This window comes from Trachemys scripta, chromosome 16, assembly GCF_013100865.1.
Source record: "Trachemys scripta elegans isolate TJP31775 chromosome 16, CAS_Tse_1.0, whole genome shotgun sequence".
In the NCBI taxonomy this organism is placed as follows: Eukaryota; Metazoa; Chordata; order Testudines; family Emydidae; genus Trachemys; species Trachemys scripta.
The window spans coordinates 5,400,879-5,421,187 of NC_048313.1; the positions used below are offsets into that span (position 1 = coordinate 5,400,879).

Genomic DNA, 20,309 nt, shown 5'->3' on the forward strand with positions numbered 1-20,309 from the left:
CCAGTGGGAGATCCCACCCGGAGCTCAAGCCTGCCATACATTTTCTTTGTCCCCGCCAGCCGCTAGCACTGGCAGCTGATTGCATAAGCCCCCAGGGGCGTAGCTTCCCTCGCTCTCCCGCCGCAGAGCTGGCAGACCAGGAGGGGGCGCTACAGCCTCTCAAGGCAGGGGCAGGCCAGGACACAGGAGTGGCCAGCTAGCCCGCAAGGCTTATAATAATTACTTTATTTTAACATCTTTAATTACAGACAGTAAAACAGCTCGAGAGGTGGCGGTGGGGGGCGGGCTCCTGGATCCGGTGGTGCGCACGGCGACACCCAAGTGCTTTGGACGCATCTGCATGTGGCACAATAGGCCGGTCGCTCTTCCTCGAGGAGGTGCCCAACGCTCCCCAGGCTGAGAGAAGGGGGCAAAGGTGGGGGTGGGCAAGTGAGGTAAAGCACCCCGAGAAATCCAGTCTGCTGCCCCCATTGCCCCTGCTACACACACACACCCACACACTCCCAGCTTGAGTTGGAGGCTGGGCCTCTGCCAGCCCAACACCCACACACCTATTGCTTATTTGTAAGGCTAAGATTAGGTCACGGGTTCCAGGACTTCCTGAGACCTCCGTGACATTTTCTGCTTCAGCCCTTGGGCGGTGGGACTTCAGCTGTCAGCCAGCAGGGGGCCCCCTGGAGCTCTGAGCCACCATGGTGGGGGGGGGGCAGCCTGCCACAAACCTCCCGCCCTTACCTCCCCTGCAGCAGGGCTCGGGCTCTCATCCCACCAGTCAGCCGCATTTTGTCACAGCTCTGTTGAGCGAAAGCCAGGGACGGGTCACAGGCTTCTGAGAATTTTTGTTTATTGCTTGTGACCCGTCCCCGGCTTTTCCTTAACAAACTGACAGTCTTAACCTTACTTCTTTGTTGTGGCGGGCTGGAGGCAGACGCCTGGGGAGGAATGTCTCACGGGGAGGGAGGGGCGTATGCTGCCTCTGTCCTCTGGAGCAGGGAGCTACACGCCTCGGATCAGAGAGCTCACACGGGACCTAGAAGAGGGGCACTCTGGGGTGAGAGCGCTCCTGTGAGACTGGCAGCTGGTGGTCCTGGGACCAAGACCCCAGCAGCTGGGGGTCCTGGATCCAAATCCCAGCAGCTGGGGGTCCTGGGACCCAGACCCCGGTATTTGAGAGCTCCTGAAAGACTGGCAGCCAGGGGTCCCGGGGCCCAGGTCCCAGCAGCCAGAGGTCCCGGGGCTCAGGTCTTGGTATTAGAGACCTCGTCAGACTGGCAGCTGGGGGTCCTGGGACTCATCCCGGCAGCCAGGGGTCCTGGGACCCAGATCACAGCAACCAGGGGTCCTGGAGCCCAGGTCTCAGTACTAGAGAGCTCTTGTCAGACTGGCAGCTGGGGGTCCCGGGGCCCAGATCCCAGCAACCAGGGGTCCCGGGGCCCAGGTCTCGGTATTAGAGAGCTCTTGTCAGACTGGCAGCTGAGGGTCCTGGGACTCAGATCCCAGCAGCCAGGGGTTCCGGCCCCAGATATCAGTATGAGAGGTCCTGTGAGACTGATAGCCAGGGGATCCCGGGCCCAGATCCACCGAGCATGTGGATGTCCTCCAAGGATGTGATCTTTGATCCCTACTGGGCCGAGCTCTCCCCCCCCCCTCCCCCCCCCCGAGCGGAGCCAGTGAGTGCCTCCGAAGCTGGTGAAAGCAGAGCCCTGCCTGTCCCCCCTGGGTTTCTGATGCAGAGGGAGAGGATGACTATGGATGGGACCCCCCCCACGCCGACACCTTGCTGCTGCTCGTCCCCTGATCCTAACCTCTGACCCCACCTAGCCCCCTCGCCTCTCCTGAAACCCCCAAGCCCAAAGACCACCCGTCAGAGACACGCCTCAAAGCCAGAGCACTTGGGGAAGGGAGGGGAGGCCTCCGTGCTCCACCCTGCAAGCCAATACCGTCTGCCGGGAGAGATCGGGCCGCAGACAGAGCCGGCTTAGGTCCAGCGGCCTCTCTGCTCCAGGCCGGAGTCTGAGCGAGCCCTGGGAATAAATACAATCTTTCCAATATATTAAAAAAAAAAAATACTCCTGCCTCTCGGCTGTGCGGCGCCAGCTCACGGCAACACTACAAATGGGCTCGGCGTGGGGGGAAGAGAACCACGGCAACCCCCCTCCCCGCCCTCGTGATGGACGCTCCGGCGCCTGGACAGCCTGGGCTGATGGCAGAAGAAAGTAAAAAGGCCGAGGGGCCGTCTCTGCCTAGCATGGGGGGCCTCCAGGCGGGGGCGGTGGTGACCGGGGAGGTTACATCATCCCCAGCTGGAGGAGAGTGTTGGCGTAGGCCATCGGTTTGACGTTCGGGTGAGGCTGAAAGAGAAGAGGCAGCCAGGTTAGGGCCCGGCGGGGCTCTGGGGGCAGCACTGTCCCCCCTCCCGTGGTATCTGCAGAGCCCCCCCGCCCACTCGGGGAGCAGGAGCACAAACCAACAGGCTGTGGGGAGACTGCGATGGTAATCAAGGTGCTGGCTAGGGGGCGCTGTCCTCTCTCAAGCAATGTCTCAGTGTGGCACTAAGGGGCGCCATGCTCCAGGGAGCAGGGTGGGGGGCGCTCTCCCCTGGCAGTCAGTGCTGGCCCCAATCTCCTGGAGCAGCAGTAGGGGGCGCTGTGCTGCAGGGCATGTTTTTGGGGGTAATAGATAATATCAAGGTCTTGATTGCTTGTGGTTGTCAGAGGTGAAATGGGATCTCCCCTCCACACTCGAGCTGGGACATTTGCCTCCTCCCAGATAAATTCTAATTGGATAAATATGTTCAGTGTCCCTATGTCAGGCCCAGGGTTTCTGTTCACACTCAGCCCTGAACGGGGGTGGTTTTGCTGACAGCTGTTGGCAAACTTCTGTGCTTCACAGCTGTGCTTCTGCGCTGGGGGAAGTGACGGTGACGCACACACGCTAAGCCATTAAGCACTTTGGGATCTCAGACGCAGGGCCCGCTCCAAGTTTTTTGCCGCCCCAAGAAAAAAAAAATTTCCTGTGCTCCCTGGTCCCGCCCCAACTCTGCCCCTTCCCCACCCCATTCCAACTCCTTCCCCAAATCCCCGGCCCCACCTCCTCCCCCTGGCGTGCCGCATTTCCCCTCCTACCCCTCCCTCCAGGAGGGAGAGGGGAGAAGCGGAGCGGCGGCGCGCTCGGGGGAGGAGGCGGAGGTGAGCTGGGGGGGGAAGTGGTTCCTCTGCCCCCCCCCCCCCAGGTTTTCTTCCTCAGCCCCCCCCTGCCCCCCCCCACCGCCACTCTGCCTGCTCCCCTGTGCGCACCGCCACCGCTCTGCTGCTCCCCCCTCCCTCCCAGGCTTGCCACAAAACAGCTGATTCGCGCAAGCTGGGGTTGGGGGGGAGAAGCGGAGTGGTGGCACGCTCGGGGGAGCAGGCAGCAGTGCAGCAGAGGTGAGCTGAGGGGGAGCAGTTCCTCTGCCCCCCCCCTCCCCTCCCCCGGGTTACTTCCTGCGGACTGCCGCAGTTCACCTCCACTCAGGGCCGGCTCCCAGCGCCCAAAGGAAAAAAAAAAGAGCGGGAGTGCCGCCCAAGCACATGCTTGGAGGGCTGGTGCCTAGAGCCGGCCCTGCTCAGATGCTCCAGGTGGGTGGTAAATTAATTATTAGAGGGGCTCACCAAGGCCCCAGTGCAGAGCCAGGGGGCACGGGGCAGATCCCAATGCCCAGGCAGAGTGTCAGGAGGCACTGGGGGGAAAAGGATTGCCCACGCAGCTGGTAAAAACGTAACATGGGGTGCCACCACAGACATGTGGATCACGACCCTCGACTGGGGATTAGAGCTGGTGACAAATTGACTTTCCCATTCAGCGGCTGAACCAAAAAAATCCAAAACCACTTCCGTTCAGGTTGACCAAAACGAAAAACGGGGGAGGAGGGTATTCCATTTTGGGTAGAACTAAAGGGTCCGTTTTCTGGTGGGTTAATGGATGTTTTCACTCTATGTCTACACTACCCCACCGGATCGGCGGGCAGCGAACGATCCAGTGGGGGTCGATTTATCGCATCTAGTTTAGACGTGATAAATCGACCCCCAAGTGTCTCCCGTCGACTCCTGTACTCAGCCGTGATGCAGGCAGTTATTCACATAGCTGAAGTCGCGTAACTTAGATCGACCCCGCCCCCGTGTAGACCAGGCCTAAACTATTCAATTTTTCTGGAATATTTTTTACCTGTTATTCTTTTCAGTTGAAACTATTAACCAAATTTGACCTCAATTCACAAACAGTTTCGCTCCACCTGAAACTGCATTTTTCACCCAGAACTGCCCATCTCTTTTAGCCAGGGCTCCTGCCCCTTCTCGAAATCAGACCCTTTAGGAGTCTCAAATTGGGCCTTGAAGCACTAGGCACCTTGGCAAACATAACCCCGGAGGGCCTGTTCCCCCCCCCCGCCAAGTTACGGGACACTTGTCTCTCCCCTTCCCTTTGCTGGGGCAGAGACTGCCCAGCTATTCTGAGAATTGGGCCCTGTCCCTTTAAGACCCCTCAGACCCCCCTGCCCCACAGGAGGGGTTAAATAGCTTCCCAGCCTTTGTCTCCCATGGTTCATTCCCCTCAAGAGCCTTGTTGCCAATGGCTGACTCCCCCCATAGCACATGATTGCTGGCCTCTCGCCAGCGGGGCTGGAAAACTCCCTCAAGCCCAGAGATCCTCAGTGCAGATGACTTCGTGGCATGTAGGCAGCGAGGAGCAGAGCTGGGAGAAGGGTAAACATCCCCTCACAACCCAGGGCTGATGAAACCTCACCGCAATTCCTCCTCCCAGGGCGGAGGGTTAACACTGCAGCTCCCGAGCAGCTGGTGCCTGGCTGCTGATCGGCCTGCGTCCAAAGCATCCGCCGGAGGCGGACTCCATCGTCTGGGAGATTCGGAGGGGCACGTGGTGGGCACGTTTTTCCAGGATCCGGCCTCGTTCCAGTGACACTGGGCCCCATTCCCAGCTCCCCTGTCACTGGGGAGAGGGACAGGGGGCGGCCATATTCTGGGCCCCTGTAGCTGCTGTAATTAACTCACGCTCTCTGCCCCCTATGGGCCCTGGGGGGCAGAAAACAGCAACGGCGCCGTGTGCTCTGAGCACAAGCCTGATTTTCCCTATAGGCCTTTGAGGGGGGCAGAAACATCCCCCACGTCCCCGGCACAAGGGGCCTCCCCGCTGGGTGGTGCAGGACAGAACAAGCACATCCTAGAGGCCAGAACAAGCTCAGAGAGTTCACAATAGGTCTGGTTGCTCGGAGCTGGGTCTGGACGGGCAGGGAACCACAAGAGGCAGGCGTCAGGAGCAGGGGAAGGACTGGGATTGTCGGCCTAGCCACGGAACCAGGCAGTGCCAACGAACCGCGCCCCTGGGCAGCGCGACAGCAGGAGGGGGTTGCCCCAGGTGGGCAGGCCCACAGGGGCGGGTGCAGTCAGTGCCCGGAGGCCCCAAGCGGACAAGCCAATCACTCACCACGGCTGTGAACTGGTGGAATTCGGGGCGCAGGTCCGACCCCCGCAGGTGGATGTATGAACCTTTATTCCCCATCTGGTCGCTGGGGAGAGAACGCACAGAGGGCTGGTCACATCCAGCAAAGGAAAGGGGAATCCCACCCGCCGCCCACAGAGACCTCCCTGACCTTTACCCAGCGGGCCCGGACCACCCCTGACTATGCTGCTGTGTGGGAGAAAACAACTGGCTGCTGCATCTGCTTCAGGAGTAGGGCGAGCAGTGCTCAGCACTTCCATTGAAACCTCAGGGCTGGGACCCCCATTCGACAGATGGGGAAACCGAGGCACAGAGCAGTACCGTGCCCAAGCACTTGCTGAGTCGGGGATAGCACCCTTGAGTCTGCCTCCCCTGCTCTAACCACTAGACCACACTTCCCTCCCAGCTCTAACTACTAGGTAACGCTGCCATTTACAACATGAGCGCACAGTCTGTTGGTTGCTTGCTGGCCGCACTGCTCCCCTTTCCCAGGCAATCCGCCCTCCCCGGGGGATGGGGGGGTGGGAAATGCAGACGCTAATCAAGCTGGCTTTGCTCCTGCCCAGAAAAGACCAGCCTGGAGCCCACTGAATTTCACCCTGGAATCTGGGCTAGGTCAGTACCGTTCCATGACTTGAGACCTCCCGGAGAAAGCCAGAAACTGCCGGGAGGGAGCGGGGCAGAAGGCTCAGCAGGGGGTGCGCTCCCTGCTGGCCGCAATGCCCCAGCGCGGTGTTAGAGGGCGCTGTGCTGCAGGGACTCAGCTCTCCCCTCACGCTCAGTGCTGGCCAGTGGTGCTAGGGGGTGTAGGAAGCGTGGACAAGATTGACGCATGAGATCCTGACCTCCTGGGGGTCGTTAAGAATCGACAGCACTTCTCACTGGAGCACAAAACTCGGCTTCGTGGAAAATCTAGCAAATTCCCCCGGCCATAGGCTTCTTTACGTCCTGCCCTAACCTTGTAGAGTGTTGTGTTATTGCTGATAAACAACTGCCACGCCCCAGAGGTGGCTGCATCTCAGCAGCAGGTGAGCCATCCCTGTACAAGCAGTGGCCATGTTCCACCTCAGAGGTGGCTGCATCTCAGCGGAGGGGGAGAGGGAGGGTGGGAGCAGTGATCCCTGGGGTTGAGACTTCACAAGCTGAATGCAACAGGCTGGACAAGAAGCAGGGGCCCATACAGGCCAGGCCCTGGAGGAAACAGAGACACTCCCTGCTCACTTCATGACATGGCCACCCAGGGGTCCGCAGGGCACGGCCCGGAGCACTCACCAGTAGTTGGGTGCCGAGAAGACGGTGATGCACTTGCCCTCGTGCGTCACCTCGTAGCCCTCGGGCTTGACCTCGTGGCTCCGGATGATGTAATCGAGCTGGTTCCGCTCCAGGAAGCTTTTGGTGACGTCGGGCCCAAACTGACAGCTCACGCCGCGCTTGCTGACCGACCGGCCGTTCTGGAAAGGCGGGGGGAGGGGATCCCGTCAGAGTCACTGAACATGTCCAGATGCGGCTGAGCGGGGGGAGGGGTCTGCACGTGGGGTGGGGAGCAGAGATCCTACAGACGCAGGCTCACAATGCAGTGTGAGCGCCCCCACCGGCTCTCAGTCTCCTTTCCGACCTCCCAGATGCCACTTAACTCCCTCCTACCTGCCAGAGCTTTGGGCTGGCGCTAGGTGCTACAGACAGCCCTGGGCAATCTCCTAGTCATCCCCGCACTGATAAACCTCTAGGGGGCGAAGGGGAGTCAGTGTCCACAGCCCTCAGCCACCGAGCTTGTGCTAGTGGAGCCGGGCAAGCCCCTGCCACGCCTCTGAGCCCACTAAACTTACCCACCCCAGCCACGGTCACAGAGGGACTGACCCTGGGCTAGCACCAAGCAGAGCAGCAGATGGTCCCTCCCTCCCCCTGCAGTGAGCGGTCAGCTGGGGTGGAGAACCAGCATCAGCTGCCAGGCCCCACACAGCTCCCTGGATGCCCCATGCCGGTGAGGGCCAGCAGAGGCCGCTCTGAGTTAGCCCACCGGACCCTCCACCCTGAGCAGTGACCCGCTCGGCCTGTGATCGGCAGATGGGGGGGGGGGGGGGGGCAGAGCACAGTGGCTCGGCGCAGAGCCCGCACCGGGAGCTGAACTAGCCGCACGCCCGTGGTGCGGGGCATTTCACTGGCACTCACCTGAGGCTGCGGGTCGGACCAGAGCAAGTCGCACATGGGACCTGCCAACGAGGAGAGAGCACATGTCACTCCACGCAGGGCGTGCTGGGGGAGCACCACCCTCGCGCCAATCCTACACCAGCTAGCGTCTATGACTGACTGAGCCTTCCTCCCCCCGCCCAGCCCCCTGGGCCCCTCCAGCCCAGACCCTCCCCCCGCCCTCCCCCGCTCAGTCCCCTGGGTCCCTCCAGTCCGGACCCTCCCCCACCTACCCCCCTTGGCCCCCCCAGCCCCGACCCCCCCCCCGCCCCACCCCCCGGGGGCCCCCCCCCCCCACACNCCGGGCGTCCCTCCCGCCCAGACCCACCGCCGGCTCAGCCCCCTGGGCCCCTCCAGCCCAGGCCCCCCCCCCCCCCCCCCCCGCTCAGTCCCCGGGCCCCTCCAGCCCAGACCCTCCCTGCACCCCCGGCTCAGTCCCCTGGGCTCCTCCAGCCTGGACCCTCCCCCGCTGAGCCCCCTGGACCCCTCCAGCCCAGACCTCCCCCACCCTTAGGGAAGGATTTATTAAAGTGGACACTCTGTATCAATGGTTCTCAACCTTTCCACATTTCCGAACCCTGTTCAGGAGTCTGGTTTGTCTCGCGTACCCCAAGTTTCCCCTCACGTACAAACTACTCGCTTACAAAATCCGACATGGAAATACAGGTGTCCCAGCGCACAGTTACTGAACAACTGCCGACGTTCTCATATTTACTATCGAATGATAAACAAAGGCGACTGGACTACGAATACGGTACTTTCATTTCCAACACGCTACCTGAGCCTGGTTTCCAATCGTGAGCCTGGTCACTCCGGGAGGCGGTGGGGCAACACCCAGCAATTAGGTTTTTCTCCACCGAGTGTCTTCCTGCTCTTTGGCTTGCTGGCAGTCAGAGCAGAACACGAGACTTCACTGATATGTTAACCCGGAAGGTAACAGACCATCCAAAGCCTGGCTCCCCAGGTCAGGTTCCTCCCTCTGTACTAAACACCAGAACTGGGCGAGCGTGGAGTCATTAACATCATTCGCAGACCACAGTCTGAGGATAGCTCAAGAAGATTTTCTTACAGGCTGGCAGAGAGCTAACATCTGACAAAATGAATGGGTTTTTTACCCACTTGAGCGGAGTTGTGTTGAACGGCCTAGCGTGGACAAATTTAGACCATTCCACTTGCTAAATATAGCTGTGAGGCAGGCAAGTTGAGCTAATCACACATGTTGTCAAAGACAGAAGCAAGAGGGGATGAACGATCAGAAAGAAACACGAGAGCTTCCGTGCGTAATTCAAACACTCTGTTCAGTACTTTCCCACTTGAAAGCCAGTTGCTGATGATGTTCGGACTCCACTTCTTTGCAAAGAACGGGAAACAGGCGAGCACGGAGCGGCCTGGACCAGAGAAAGTTGACAGTTTTGGCAGACTCATTTAAAACTTCATGCAGCTTAGAACTCATCTCTTTTGAAGCAAGCAGATGGCACAGTGCAGGCGCTGCAAGGAAGGGTTTTCTGTCCTGATCCCAGCTATTAAGTCCGTTCACTCTCCGGGTCAATGCAGCAGCCCCGTTAGGGCAGATGAATCTGAACAAATTCCAACTCAAATCGTGTTCAGAAAAAAAAAAAAAGTCAGTTAAACATGTCCTCTCCAGTTGAGCGGGCCTTGGACGGTGTGTGAACACCCCTGCCTCCTTTTGGGGAAGCTAGCCCCCCCAGCCTTGCCCCTTTCGCCTGAGGCCCTGCTCCCCCTGGCCCACTGAAGCCCCAAGTCCCTCCCCCGCATGGCAGGAGTAGCCCCGGCTGACCCGCCCAAGCACTGGCCCGACCCCCGGCCAGCCCAAGCAGCCCCTGGCGGCTCCAGGCCACCACCTGGTTTGAGCCCCGAGCTCCTGGCTGCCAGCTGGAGCTGAGCCCCTACCAGCTTCAGGGGAGAGGGGGAGTGTGGGTGGGACCTCAGGGCAGAGCGTGGGTGGGGCCACAGCCTGGGTTAGAGGAGGCGTAGCCTCCCCTGGCCTCTGATACGTGCCGCCGCCCATGGAGTTGTCCTTTATCCTTTCGCAAAACAGTATGTGCTCATTGCTATCAGTGGTTTCCGGTATCGAACGTAAGCTTCTCCACTGATATCCGTGGACTCACCAAGCTGAAGAGCAAATGTTTTTGCCATTTTAAGTTTCCCTATAAGCGGAGACACGATATCCCCAGCCATTTCTTCACTTCTACAGCACATGGTGTCATTTCATCAGGGTACTTCCTGGAGCGTATCGGCTGCTTTTTTTAAAATCAAGCATGGCGCCACGGCGGCAGGCAGAATCAGATTTCCTGCAATTGTGTACATCTTCTTTGATTTTGCGACAAGAAGGGAGACCGCAGATGAAGCTTTGAGTGCATCTGTAAAAGCAGTTGAAACTTTTTCCATTTTAAGCTGGTAAGTCTGGACCTCAGAAAGCTTTCTTTGAAAAAATTCTACTGGCTTACCCGCATGCACAGGGCGGATCTTCAAATGTCATTGCAAATGCACCGGCTTCAGACTCTTATTGGATAGTTTCTCCGCAGACGAAACATGGGGTTTTTCCCGTTATTTTCAATGTCCTACAGTTTTCACCATCGCCACTTCCAGCTCCTCATTTTAAAAAAATCTAGGCACTTTTACATCCACACCACGACAACTGCAGCCTCTTTAACATGCTTGAATGCCTCAGTGACATAAAACGCACGTCTAATACAGTGCGGATACGCAGGTTACATTACCGCAGAATAGTATATAAAGCAGTCTAAACAAGTCATTGTCTGTATGAAACTTTAGTTTGCATTGACTTCGCTAGTGCTTTTTAATGTAGCCTGTTGTAAAACTAGGCAAATATCTACACGAGTTGACGTAACCCCTGGAAGACCCCTATGTACCCCTGGTTGAGAAGCATTGCTCTGCGTCCTAGTAAAGAGGAGAGGGTAGAAGTTGGTAAAGTACAGGTAGGAGCTGAAGAGAAACAATCAAACGAAAGAGAGTCCCATTCAATTACATCAGAGGAAGGCAGACAATTATATACTAACAAATTTTATAAGTAATTTTATACCTGTGCTGGAAGTCTAAACACTAAGGCTAGGTCTACACTGGGGGGGAGGGAGGGGGGGATCGATTTAAGATACGCAAATTCAGCTACGCGAATAGCGTAGCTGAATGCGACGTATCCTATTCGACTTACCCCGCTGTGAGGACGGCGGCAAATCGACCGCCCCGGCTCCCCCGTCAACGGCGCTTACTCCTCCTGACGAGGTGGGAGTACGCGCGTCGATTCGGGGATCGATTTATCCGTCTAGCTGAGACGCGATAAATCGATCCCCGAGAGATCAATTTCTACCCGTCGATCCGGGCGGGTATTGTAGACTAGCCCTAAGATGGGTGAACTAAGGGGTGGCATTAAATGAGGATATTGCTACAATAGGAACCACAGAAACTTAGAAAATCAGGGTTAGAAGGGACCTCAGGAGGTCATCTAGACTTGGTGGAACAATGATAACCAATGGGACACAGTCATACCTGGGTAAAAAATACATAGGAATAATGAAGTAAGTCGTGCTGGTGGGAGAGTGGCACTGTATGTGAAAGGAAGCAGAGTCCAACATAGTAAAAATCTTCAGTGAATCAGACAGTGGCACTGAATCTCTACAGACAGAAATTCCACGCTTGAACAATAAGAGCATCGCTTCAGGAATATACACCAACCACCTGACCAGGATGGTGATGGGGAAATGCTCGGGGGAGATCAGAGAAGGTCCAAAACCAACAAATAAGGGGGGATTCCAATAATCCCCATACGGACTGGGTACATGTCACTTCAGGCCAAGATGCTGCGTTAAAATATCTAGCCGCCGTTAATGACGGCTTCTTGGAGCAGCTAGTCCCAGAGCAAAAGATCCAAAAAGTTAGCGGAACCATCCAGTAACAGCAACCATAAAATTATTACATGAACATCCTTCGAGGGGGGAAATACCAAAAAACTCACATCTCGCGTAGCATTTAACTTCAAAAAGGGGAACTAAACAAAAATGGGAAAGTTAGTTAAATGGACATTAAGAGAGAGAAATGCCTGCAAGCTGCAAGGAAACTATTTAAAAACATCATAACAGAGGCTCTAACTAAATGTAAACAATCAATCCATCCATCCATCCATCCATACATACGAACTGTAAAAGGAGCAAAAAACCAAAGGCCATTATGGCTAAACAGCAGAGTAAAATGGCCATTAGACGCAAAAGGGCATTCTTTTTGGAAGTCAAATCCTAGTGAGAAAAATAAAAAGGAGCATAAACTACGGCAAGTCAAGTACAAATGTATAATTAGGCCGGCCAAGACAGAATTTGAAGAGCAACTAGCAAAAGGCACAAAAACTAGCAGGAAGGGGTTTTTTGTTTGTTTTTTAAGTACATCAGAAGCAAAGAAGTGGGCCGAACAATGAGTGGGGCCACTGGACAATTACGATGCTCAAGGAGCACTCATGGAAGACTAGGCCACTGCGGAGACGCCAGATGGATCCTTTGCATTGGTCTTCACCACAGAGGATTTGAGGGAGATTCCCACAACGGAGACATTCTTTTTAAGTGACAAATCTGAGCAACTGTCCCAGACGGAGGTGTCGATAGAGGAGGTTTTGGAACAAATTGATAAATTAATCAGTAATAAGTCACCAGGACCAGCTGGTATTCACCCACAACTTCTGAAGGAACTCAACTATGAAATGGCAGAACTACTAACTGTGGTATGTAACCTATTGCTTACATCAGCCTCTGTACCAGGTGACTGAAGGGGAGCTAATGTAATGCCCATTTTTTAACAAGGCTCCAGAAGCAATCCTGGCAATTACAGGCCAGTAAGCCTGACTTCAAGACAAATTTCCTAATTTTCAGGCAAATTGGTTGAAACTATAGTAAAGAGCAGAATTATGAGACACACAAATGAACACGGTATGTTGAGGAAGTGTCAGCATGGCTTCTGCAAAGGGAAATCACACCTCAATCTATGAGAATTCTTTGAGGGTGGCAACAAGCATATGGACAAGGCTGATAGAGTGGATATAATGTACTTGGACTTTCAGAAAGCCTTTGACAAGGTCCCTCCTCAGCGGTTCTTAAGCAAAGTAAGCAGTCATGGGAGAAGAGGGAAGGGCCTTTCATGGATCAGTAACTGGTTAAAAGACAGGAACCAAAGAGTAGGAATAAAGAGAGGTAAACAGCAATGTCTCCCAAAGATCTGTATTGGACCAGTGCTGTTCAACATATTCATACAGAATCTGGAAAAGGGGGTAAATATTGAGGTGGGGCAAGTTTGCAGAGGATACTAAGGTATTCAAGATAGTCAAGTCCAAAGCAGGCCATGAAGAGTTACAAAAGGGATCTCACCAAACTGGGTGACTGGGCAAAAAATGGCAGATGAAATGCAATGTTGATAAATGCAAAGTAATGCACATTGAAAAAAATAATAATCCCAACTATTCATACAAAATGATGTATTAACTATTATCATGCAAGAAAAGAGATCTTGGAATCACTGTGATTAGTTCCCGGAAAACATCTACTCAACATGTAGTGGCAGTCAAAAAAGCAAACAGAATGTCGAGAACCACCAGGAAAGGGGTAGATAGTAAGAGAGTAAATATTATAATACCACTCTATAAATCCATGGTACGATCACACCGAGAATACTGCCTGGAGTTCTGGTCACCCCATCTCGAAAAAGATTTATTAGAATTGGCAAAATGATGAGGGGGATGGAACAGCTTCCAAATGAGGAGAGATTAAAAAGCCTGGGATTGTTCAGCTTAGAAAAGAGACAACTAAGGGAGGAATAGGGAGAGGTCTATAAAATCATGACTAGTGTGGAGAAAATGAATAAGGAAGTGTTACTTACCCCTTCACATAACATAACAATCAGGGTCACTCAATGAAATTAATAGGCAGCTGGTTTAAAACAAACATAAGGAAGTACTTTACATAAATCACAGTCAACATGTGGAACTCATTGCCAGGGGATGTTGTGAGGGCCAAATGTATAAACTGGGTTCAAAAAAAAAAAAAAAAAGAGATAAGTTCCTGGAGGGTTGGTCTATCAATGGCTATTAGCCAAGATGTCCAGGGACGCAACCCCATGCTCCAGGTTTCCCTAAACTGCTGACTGCCAGAAGCTAGGACTGGATGACTGGATGGGACCCCGAACGTGCTTTTAAAGTGGGCCTCACACTCGAAGGAAAAGTTAACAAAAAGAAACAAAGCTTGGGGAAAGCAGTCAGTAACTGGTTTGTTTTGTCCTTAAAATAGCATTTCCTGCAGTACAGTGCCCCCTAGAGCGCTGGTGCTGTATTGACTCAGGGCAGCTATGTACCAGCCCCACTTCCTGCAGCACGGCGCCCCCTAGAGCACTGCTCCTGTATTGATTTACAGGGGAAGTTACCTACCACCAGCCCCACTTCCTGCAGCACGGTGCCTCCTAGAGCACTGCTCCTGTATTGATTTACAGGGGACGTTACCTAGCACCCAGCCCCACTTCCTGCAACACGGCGCCCCCTAGAGCACTGCTCTTGTATTGATTTACAGGGGAAGTTACCTAGCACCCAGCCCCACTTCATGCAGCACGGCGCCCCCTAGAGCACTGCTCCTGTATTGATTTACAGGGGAAGTTACCTACCACCAGCCCCACTTCCTGCAGCACGGTGCCTCCTAGAGCACTGCTCCTGTATTGATTTACAGGGGAAGTTACCTAGCACCCAGCCCCACTTCCCGCAGCACGGTGCCCCCTAGAGCACTGCTCCTGTATTGATTTACAGGGGACGTTACCTACCACCAGCCCCACTTCCTGCAGCACGGTGCCTCCTAGAGCACTGCTCCTGTATTGATTTACAGGGGAAGTTACCTACCACCAGCCCCACTTCCTGCAACACGGCGCCTCCTAGAGCATTGCTCTTGTATTGATTTACAGGGGACGTTACCTAGCACCCAGCCCCACTTCCCGCAGCACGGCGCCCCCTAGAGCACTGCTCCTGTATTGATTTACAGGGGAAGTTACCTAGCACCCAGCCCCACTTCCTGCAGCATGGCAGGACTCCCTTTCCCTTGGTCTCCCATCCAAGCACTGACAGGGCCTGGCTCTCCTTAGCTGGGGGTGGGATGAAACATATTACAGCATGTGGCAGAAATCTACGATACCGGCTCCCTGACACTTTTCTCTGACATTTCTATCCAGCTGAAACCGTACCGCCCTCTGGACTCCCACGCAGGGCACGTCACAAGCACCGTGGCCCGGAGGCAGCCCCGGGTGACTTTACTCAAGCTGGTGGGTTGACAGCAGCGATCAGTTTGGCCCAGTGCACGACTACAGAGCTGACCATTAACTCCCTCCAGTTTCCAAAGGAAAACGCTCCACTCTGCAAGCCAAGCAGTCCCTCGTGGAAATGAGCAATGCAAAGTCCGCAACACATGTGATCACTTTCCATTCAGTGCAGAGTCAGTCCCTAGCCGGTGTTTTCTAATATCTTATTTAGCCTTGTTTCAAAGACCTCAGCTGCCAGGTTTCCCTCAGCTCCCTTGGAAGGGGGCCATGTTATCTGGCCAAAACGTAATTCCTTTACATTCCTCAGTCCTGCCTCTTTAAACGGCCAATGTTACTGCCTCCAGATTTACCAAGGTAACTGATCCAGGGGATCCCTCCCTCAGTGGTTTTCACACTTCGCTGCATCACCTGACACCAGCACGCCTCGGATAAGCCTGGAATTCTTGAAGCCCGGTCCCATGGGGTGTCAAAAGCAGCAAGGGAGGAGGATCTGGTGCGAGATGGCCGAGCTGGGAACAGGGGTAAGGTCATGCCCAGCCCCAGAGCGTTATGTGGGCCAGCTCCCCACTGATGTAAACCAGCACAGAGCCATTGTAGTCACTGAGGCGACACGGATTAGCACCAGCGGAGGTGCCCACGTACTACAGGGACGGGTGCTTCACAAAAGCAGGCGGCTGCTAACGACTCTGCTGTACAGTGCGAGCCAAGAGGTCTCCCCGTCTCTCCCCATGGGCCAGGATCTGTGCACCCAAGGGACCGTCCCACCCCACCAGTGCAACCTCTAGCAGTGGGAAAGGCCCGGCCACAGACAACACCCCACCCCGCGCATGGCATGCCTTCCTGTCCTGACCTGAATCCGGCGGCTGACGATTCCTCTCGATCTTCCGGATGTCGTCCAATGTGACCCCATCTTCGCTGAAGAGCCCGCCGTGCATTATCTGGCAGGGAGCAAAGCACAGGTCAGGGGCAGGGAGAGGGCGCTCGGATAGGTCAGGCCCTAGCGACGAGCTGGCCTTAAGCTTCCACACGCCCCAATGGGAAGGGGAGTACATGGCAACGGGGCAGGTTGGAACCCTGCTCTGACCGGGGTTTAACACGCTCAGTGTCCTCCCAGACCAGCTCCGAGAGAGGTAACGGAGGGGCTACAGCAGGGGTGGGCAAACTTTTTGGCCCGAGGGACACATCTAGGTATGGAAATTGCATGGTGGGCCATGAATGCCCACAAAACTGGGGGTTGGGAGGGGGTGAGGGCTCCGTCTGGGGGTTTGGGCTCTGGGGTGGGGCCAAAAATGAGGAGTTCAGGGTGCAGGAGGGTACTCCGGGGCTGGGACTGAGGGGTTGAGAGGGCGAGAAGGTGATCAGGGCTCGGGTAGGGGCGTGGGAGGGTGTCAGGGGTGCAGGCTCTGGGCAGTGCTTACATCAAGCAGCTCCCAGAAGCAGCGGCATGTCCCACCTCCGGCTCCTATGCAGAGGCGTGGCCAGGTGGCTCTGCGCGCTGCCCTGTCCACAGGCGCCACCCCTGCAGCTCCCATTGGTCACAGTTCCCAGACAATGGGAGCTGTGGGGGCAGCGCTTAGGACGGGGGCAGCATGCAGGGCCCTCTGGCTGCCCCTACGTATAGGAACCGGAGGGGGGACATGCCGCTGCTCCCGGAAGCTGCATGGAGCGGGACAAGCCCTGGACCCCACTCCCCGGCGGGAGCTCGAGGGCCAAATTCAATCTGGAGGGACGGATTCGACCCCCAAGCCATAGTTTGCTCACCCCTGGACTACAGGTACATCCAAGCCATGGAGGTGCCCAGGATTACACACAGGGCCTTGGGCTACTCTCCATGCCCACTGCCGGTCAGGACATGTGCCCCCCCGAGGTGCTGCGTTCTGCTCTCACCAACACTTTGCCATTGATGCATTGCGCCAGGGGCAGCCACTCAAAGACCTCGCTGAAAAGCGCAAACATCTGGGCTGTGTATTTGGCTTTCACCTCCCCCTCAAACCCGTAGATCTGGTTCATGTTGTCCGTCTCGTGATTCCCTGGGAGCCAAAGAGATGGGGGAAGGAGGAAAAAAAACCAAAAATCAACCAACCAATGGGGGACCAGCTGGAGAGAGGAGAGCCGCCCAGCTCGGGCCGACAGACAGCCAAGACTGGCTGTTGCCCCCTCCCCAGGGAGTCTGAGCAGTTCACTGCAGCACGGAGCGCCAGAACAGCAGTGAAAGGTTTAATGCATTAGTAAAGGTCAGCGTGGCTGATCCCCCAGGAAGCCTCCGGGTCACTGGGCTGATTTGACAGCTCTGCCGTTCCCAGGCTTCGCAAATGGGCTGTTTACAGCAAGCAGTAACAAGCGGGAGAGGGCGAGTTTTACTGCTTTAGAGGTTCACTGATGCCAAGGCCAGACAAGGCATCTAGTCTGACTCCTGCATAGCACAAGCCAGAGAATTGCCCCCGAACAACTCCTAGGACAGCTTAGCCATTCGAGCTGGGCCCACTGGAGCGGGATGTGGGGTCACCTCGTTAACCCTGCGCTACCTGGCTCCATCATGCATTTCTAAGTGAAATTCAAGCAGTGGCTTTTAACCTGAAGTTAAACCTGGCCTCCCACACTCCAGCATCTGAGCACCTCTTAATCCTTAATGCATTTATCCTCCCAGCTCTGCGGTGAGGCCAGGCAGGACGAATATCCCCATTTGAGAGATGGGGAAATGGAGGCGCAGAAAGACTAGGGGACTTGCCCCAGGTCACACAGGGAGTCTGTGGCAGAGCTGGGACTTGAACCCAACTCTGCCAACAGCTAGGATTGTGCCCTAACCACTGGGCCATCCTTCCTTCCTCTCTGGAGGCTCTACTGAGCCCCAACTGGCTTGTGAGCTGGGATGCTTTCCTGTGTTCGTACAGTGATCAACCAGGATTGGAAAGCAACTCCCACACCTTCATCTGTTTAGCTGAAAGAGAAGGTGAAGGGGTGACTTGATCACTATCTGTAAGTACTCACATCGGGAACACATATGGGATCACGGGCTCTTCGATCTAACAGACAAAGGTCTAACAAGAGCCAACGGCTGGGAGTTGAAGTGAGACAAATTCCGACCAGAAATAAGGATTTTTAATTTTTCACAGTGAAGAGAATCAGCCAATTGCACCAGTTTATCAAGGGCTGGGCTGGATTCTCCATCAGTGGCCATTTTAAAATCAAGACTGATGGCTTTTCTAAGGGCAGGACTACGCTATGGCAGGGATCCACGCTCGGAGATTGATCCACCGGCCGTCGATTTAGCGGGTCTAGTAAAGACCCGCCAAATCGACTGCAGATCACTCTCCAGTCGATCCCTGTGCTGACAAGAAAAGTAAGGTAAATTGACGGGAAGTTTTCTCCCGTCGACTCCCCTCTCCCCCCGCAGTTAGACCCCGTGGTAACTCGACCTAAGGTACGTTATTCACGTAGCTGGAGTTGCGTAGCGTAGCTCGACCGGATGATCACAGCGGGCCCCTCTGGCCTTGCAGGAAGTGATCAAAGAAAACAAAGCACTCTGGGACTAGCAGGCCTTAAATGGGGCTCTCGCAGCTGCTGCTCAGTGGAGGGCCTCTAGCTGGGGTAACCGCTCCCCTCGCAAAAGTCACCCAGCGCCTGGGCTGGTTGGCAAAGCTCAACTTCTCAAGCACGCGGAAGGGTGTGAGTGGAGACGCCTTTCTCTCGTTCCTGGCAGGGAAGAGGTTAATATTGCTGCCCAGCGGGAGTGGTGATAGCTGCTAGACAGGCGTGATCGCCCTGAGGAACTTGGTTCTCTTGTGGACGGGGGCGTCAATTTGGGTGGGTTTAACTCAAAGCAGACTTTGCGATTGGGGCTGGTGAATTTTCTGGTTTGGCTGAGTTAGCTTTAGGGGAGGGATTCACCCAGGTCTTTTCAGATACGCAGGCTTAGATACAGCCATGAAATAATATCAATGGGTGGGTCACAGTCTCCGAGCCAGAGACCAACTGAAAGGGCGCGGGATAGCTGGGAAAGGAGAGGAAAGGAGTGAAAGCCAGAGCACCCAGGAAATTCTGCATTTCCATGATGATCCCTATGATCCTCTCCAGCTGGGGAATCCCGGGGGGGGATTTGGAGAAGCCAGTTTTGCTAAGAAAGGGAACTCCAACTCTGGGTCTCAGCTGCAGGCTGGGGAAGCACCAGGAAAACAGTCAGCGGAGGGGACAGTTTGGGGAGTTCTTGCCCCGACTTGAGTACAAAGCAGAGCTCTCCAGTGGCTTATTCCCCCTCTCCCACTCCCCCCCCCCCCCAAGGTGGGAGGGGACTGCACTTACCACGGAGTAAGTGGAAATGATCCGGATACAGCAGCTTAAAACCGAACAGCGTTAATATCACTTCCACGGAGAAGGAGCCGCGGTCAACGAAATCCCCATTGAATATCTGCCGAGGGGGCTGCGCTCAGGAAAAAGGGCCCAGGCGTCACTCTGGGATGAAGAACACTGCGATCCACCTTAGGTACTTGTGTGCCCCCCAAAACACAACACAACCACACACATACGGTACTGGAGCAAACAACCCTGGGAATTGCCATTTTACAGAACCAAAGCACGGAGAGGCTAACGAATTGGCTCAAGATCACACAGGCACTTAAACCCTGGTCTCCAAGCCCTAGCCACTGGGCCGGCCTTCCTTCCCGCCCTTTCTGCACCTTTCCTCTCCCCAATGATGCTTTTCTGGAGCCTCTTTCCCAGTCCCACCCAAAGGCCTGACAGATGGTGGGTGACCCCCCCGCAGCTTCTCTCCCCGGAAAGCATCTCAGAGGCATCCCAGCACACCCCAGCACCAGCGTTCCCTCTAATTTTTCCCACGCGTATGCGGAATGAATTTTGTTATGTGCACCAATATGGAGGTGATGTGTGACACGTCACAATTCATGTGGTGGGGGTGGGGCCAAGGGGTTCGGAGTGTGGGAGGGGCCACAAGGCTGGGGCACTGGGGCCTCCGGCTGGGGGGTGTGGACTCTGGGGTGGGCCTGGGAATGAGGAGTTTGGAGTGCAGGCTGCCCCGGGGCTACAGTGGGGAGAGAGGACTCCCCCAGCTCTCTCTCCCCACAGCAGCACCTGGGCTCGAGGGGAGAGGTGCCTCTTCTGCAGCAGGTCCGGGGCTGGGCTGGGGTCAGGGCGCCTCTCCCCCGGCCGTGGGGGATCCGGGGCTGGGCTGGGGCCAGCGGGAAGAGGTGTCTCTCCCCACCGCGGCAGGTCCGGGGCTGGGGGAGAGGCATCTCTCCCTGCCGCAGCCCTGAGCGCCTGCGTGCACTTAATAGGCTGCGGAGCGAATGCGCAGCTTAGAAAGA

At 55.6% G+C, this 20,309-nt stretch overlaps 1 protein-coding gene across 1 annotated transcript in view; it reads right to left on the reverse strand.

The window, feature by feature from the left end:
• Positions 1–204: 204 nt before the first annotated feature.
• LOC117888690 (serine/threonine-protein phosphatase 5) overlaps positions 205–20,309 on the reverse strand; it is a 43,859-nt gene continuing 23,754 nt past the window's right edge. The window contains exons 7-13 of the mRNA XM_034792312.1: positions 19,291–19,396; positions 16,879–17,021; positions 15,842–15,929; positions 7,663–7,703; positions 6,766–6,944; positions 5,479–5,560; positions 205–2,351 (exon numbers count right to left, since the gene is read on the reverse strand). Coding sequence (XP_034648203.1) covers positions 2,289–2,351; positions 5,479–5,560; positions 6,766–6,944; positions 7,663–7,703; positions 15,842–15,929; positions 16,879–17,021; positions 19,291–19,396 — 702 coding nt within the window. The 3' untranslated portion in view covers positions 205–2,288. The remainder of the gene's footprint in view (positions 2,352–5,478; positions 5,561–6,765; positions 6,945–7,662; positions 7,704–15,841; positions 15,930–16,878; positions 17,022–19,290; positions 19,397–20,309) is intronic.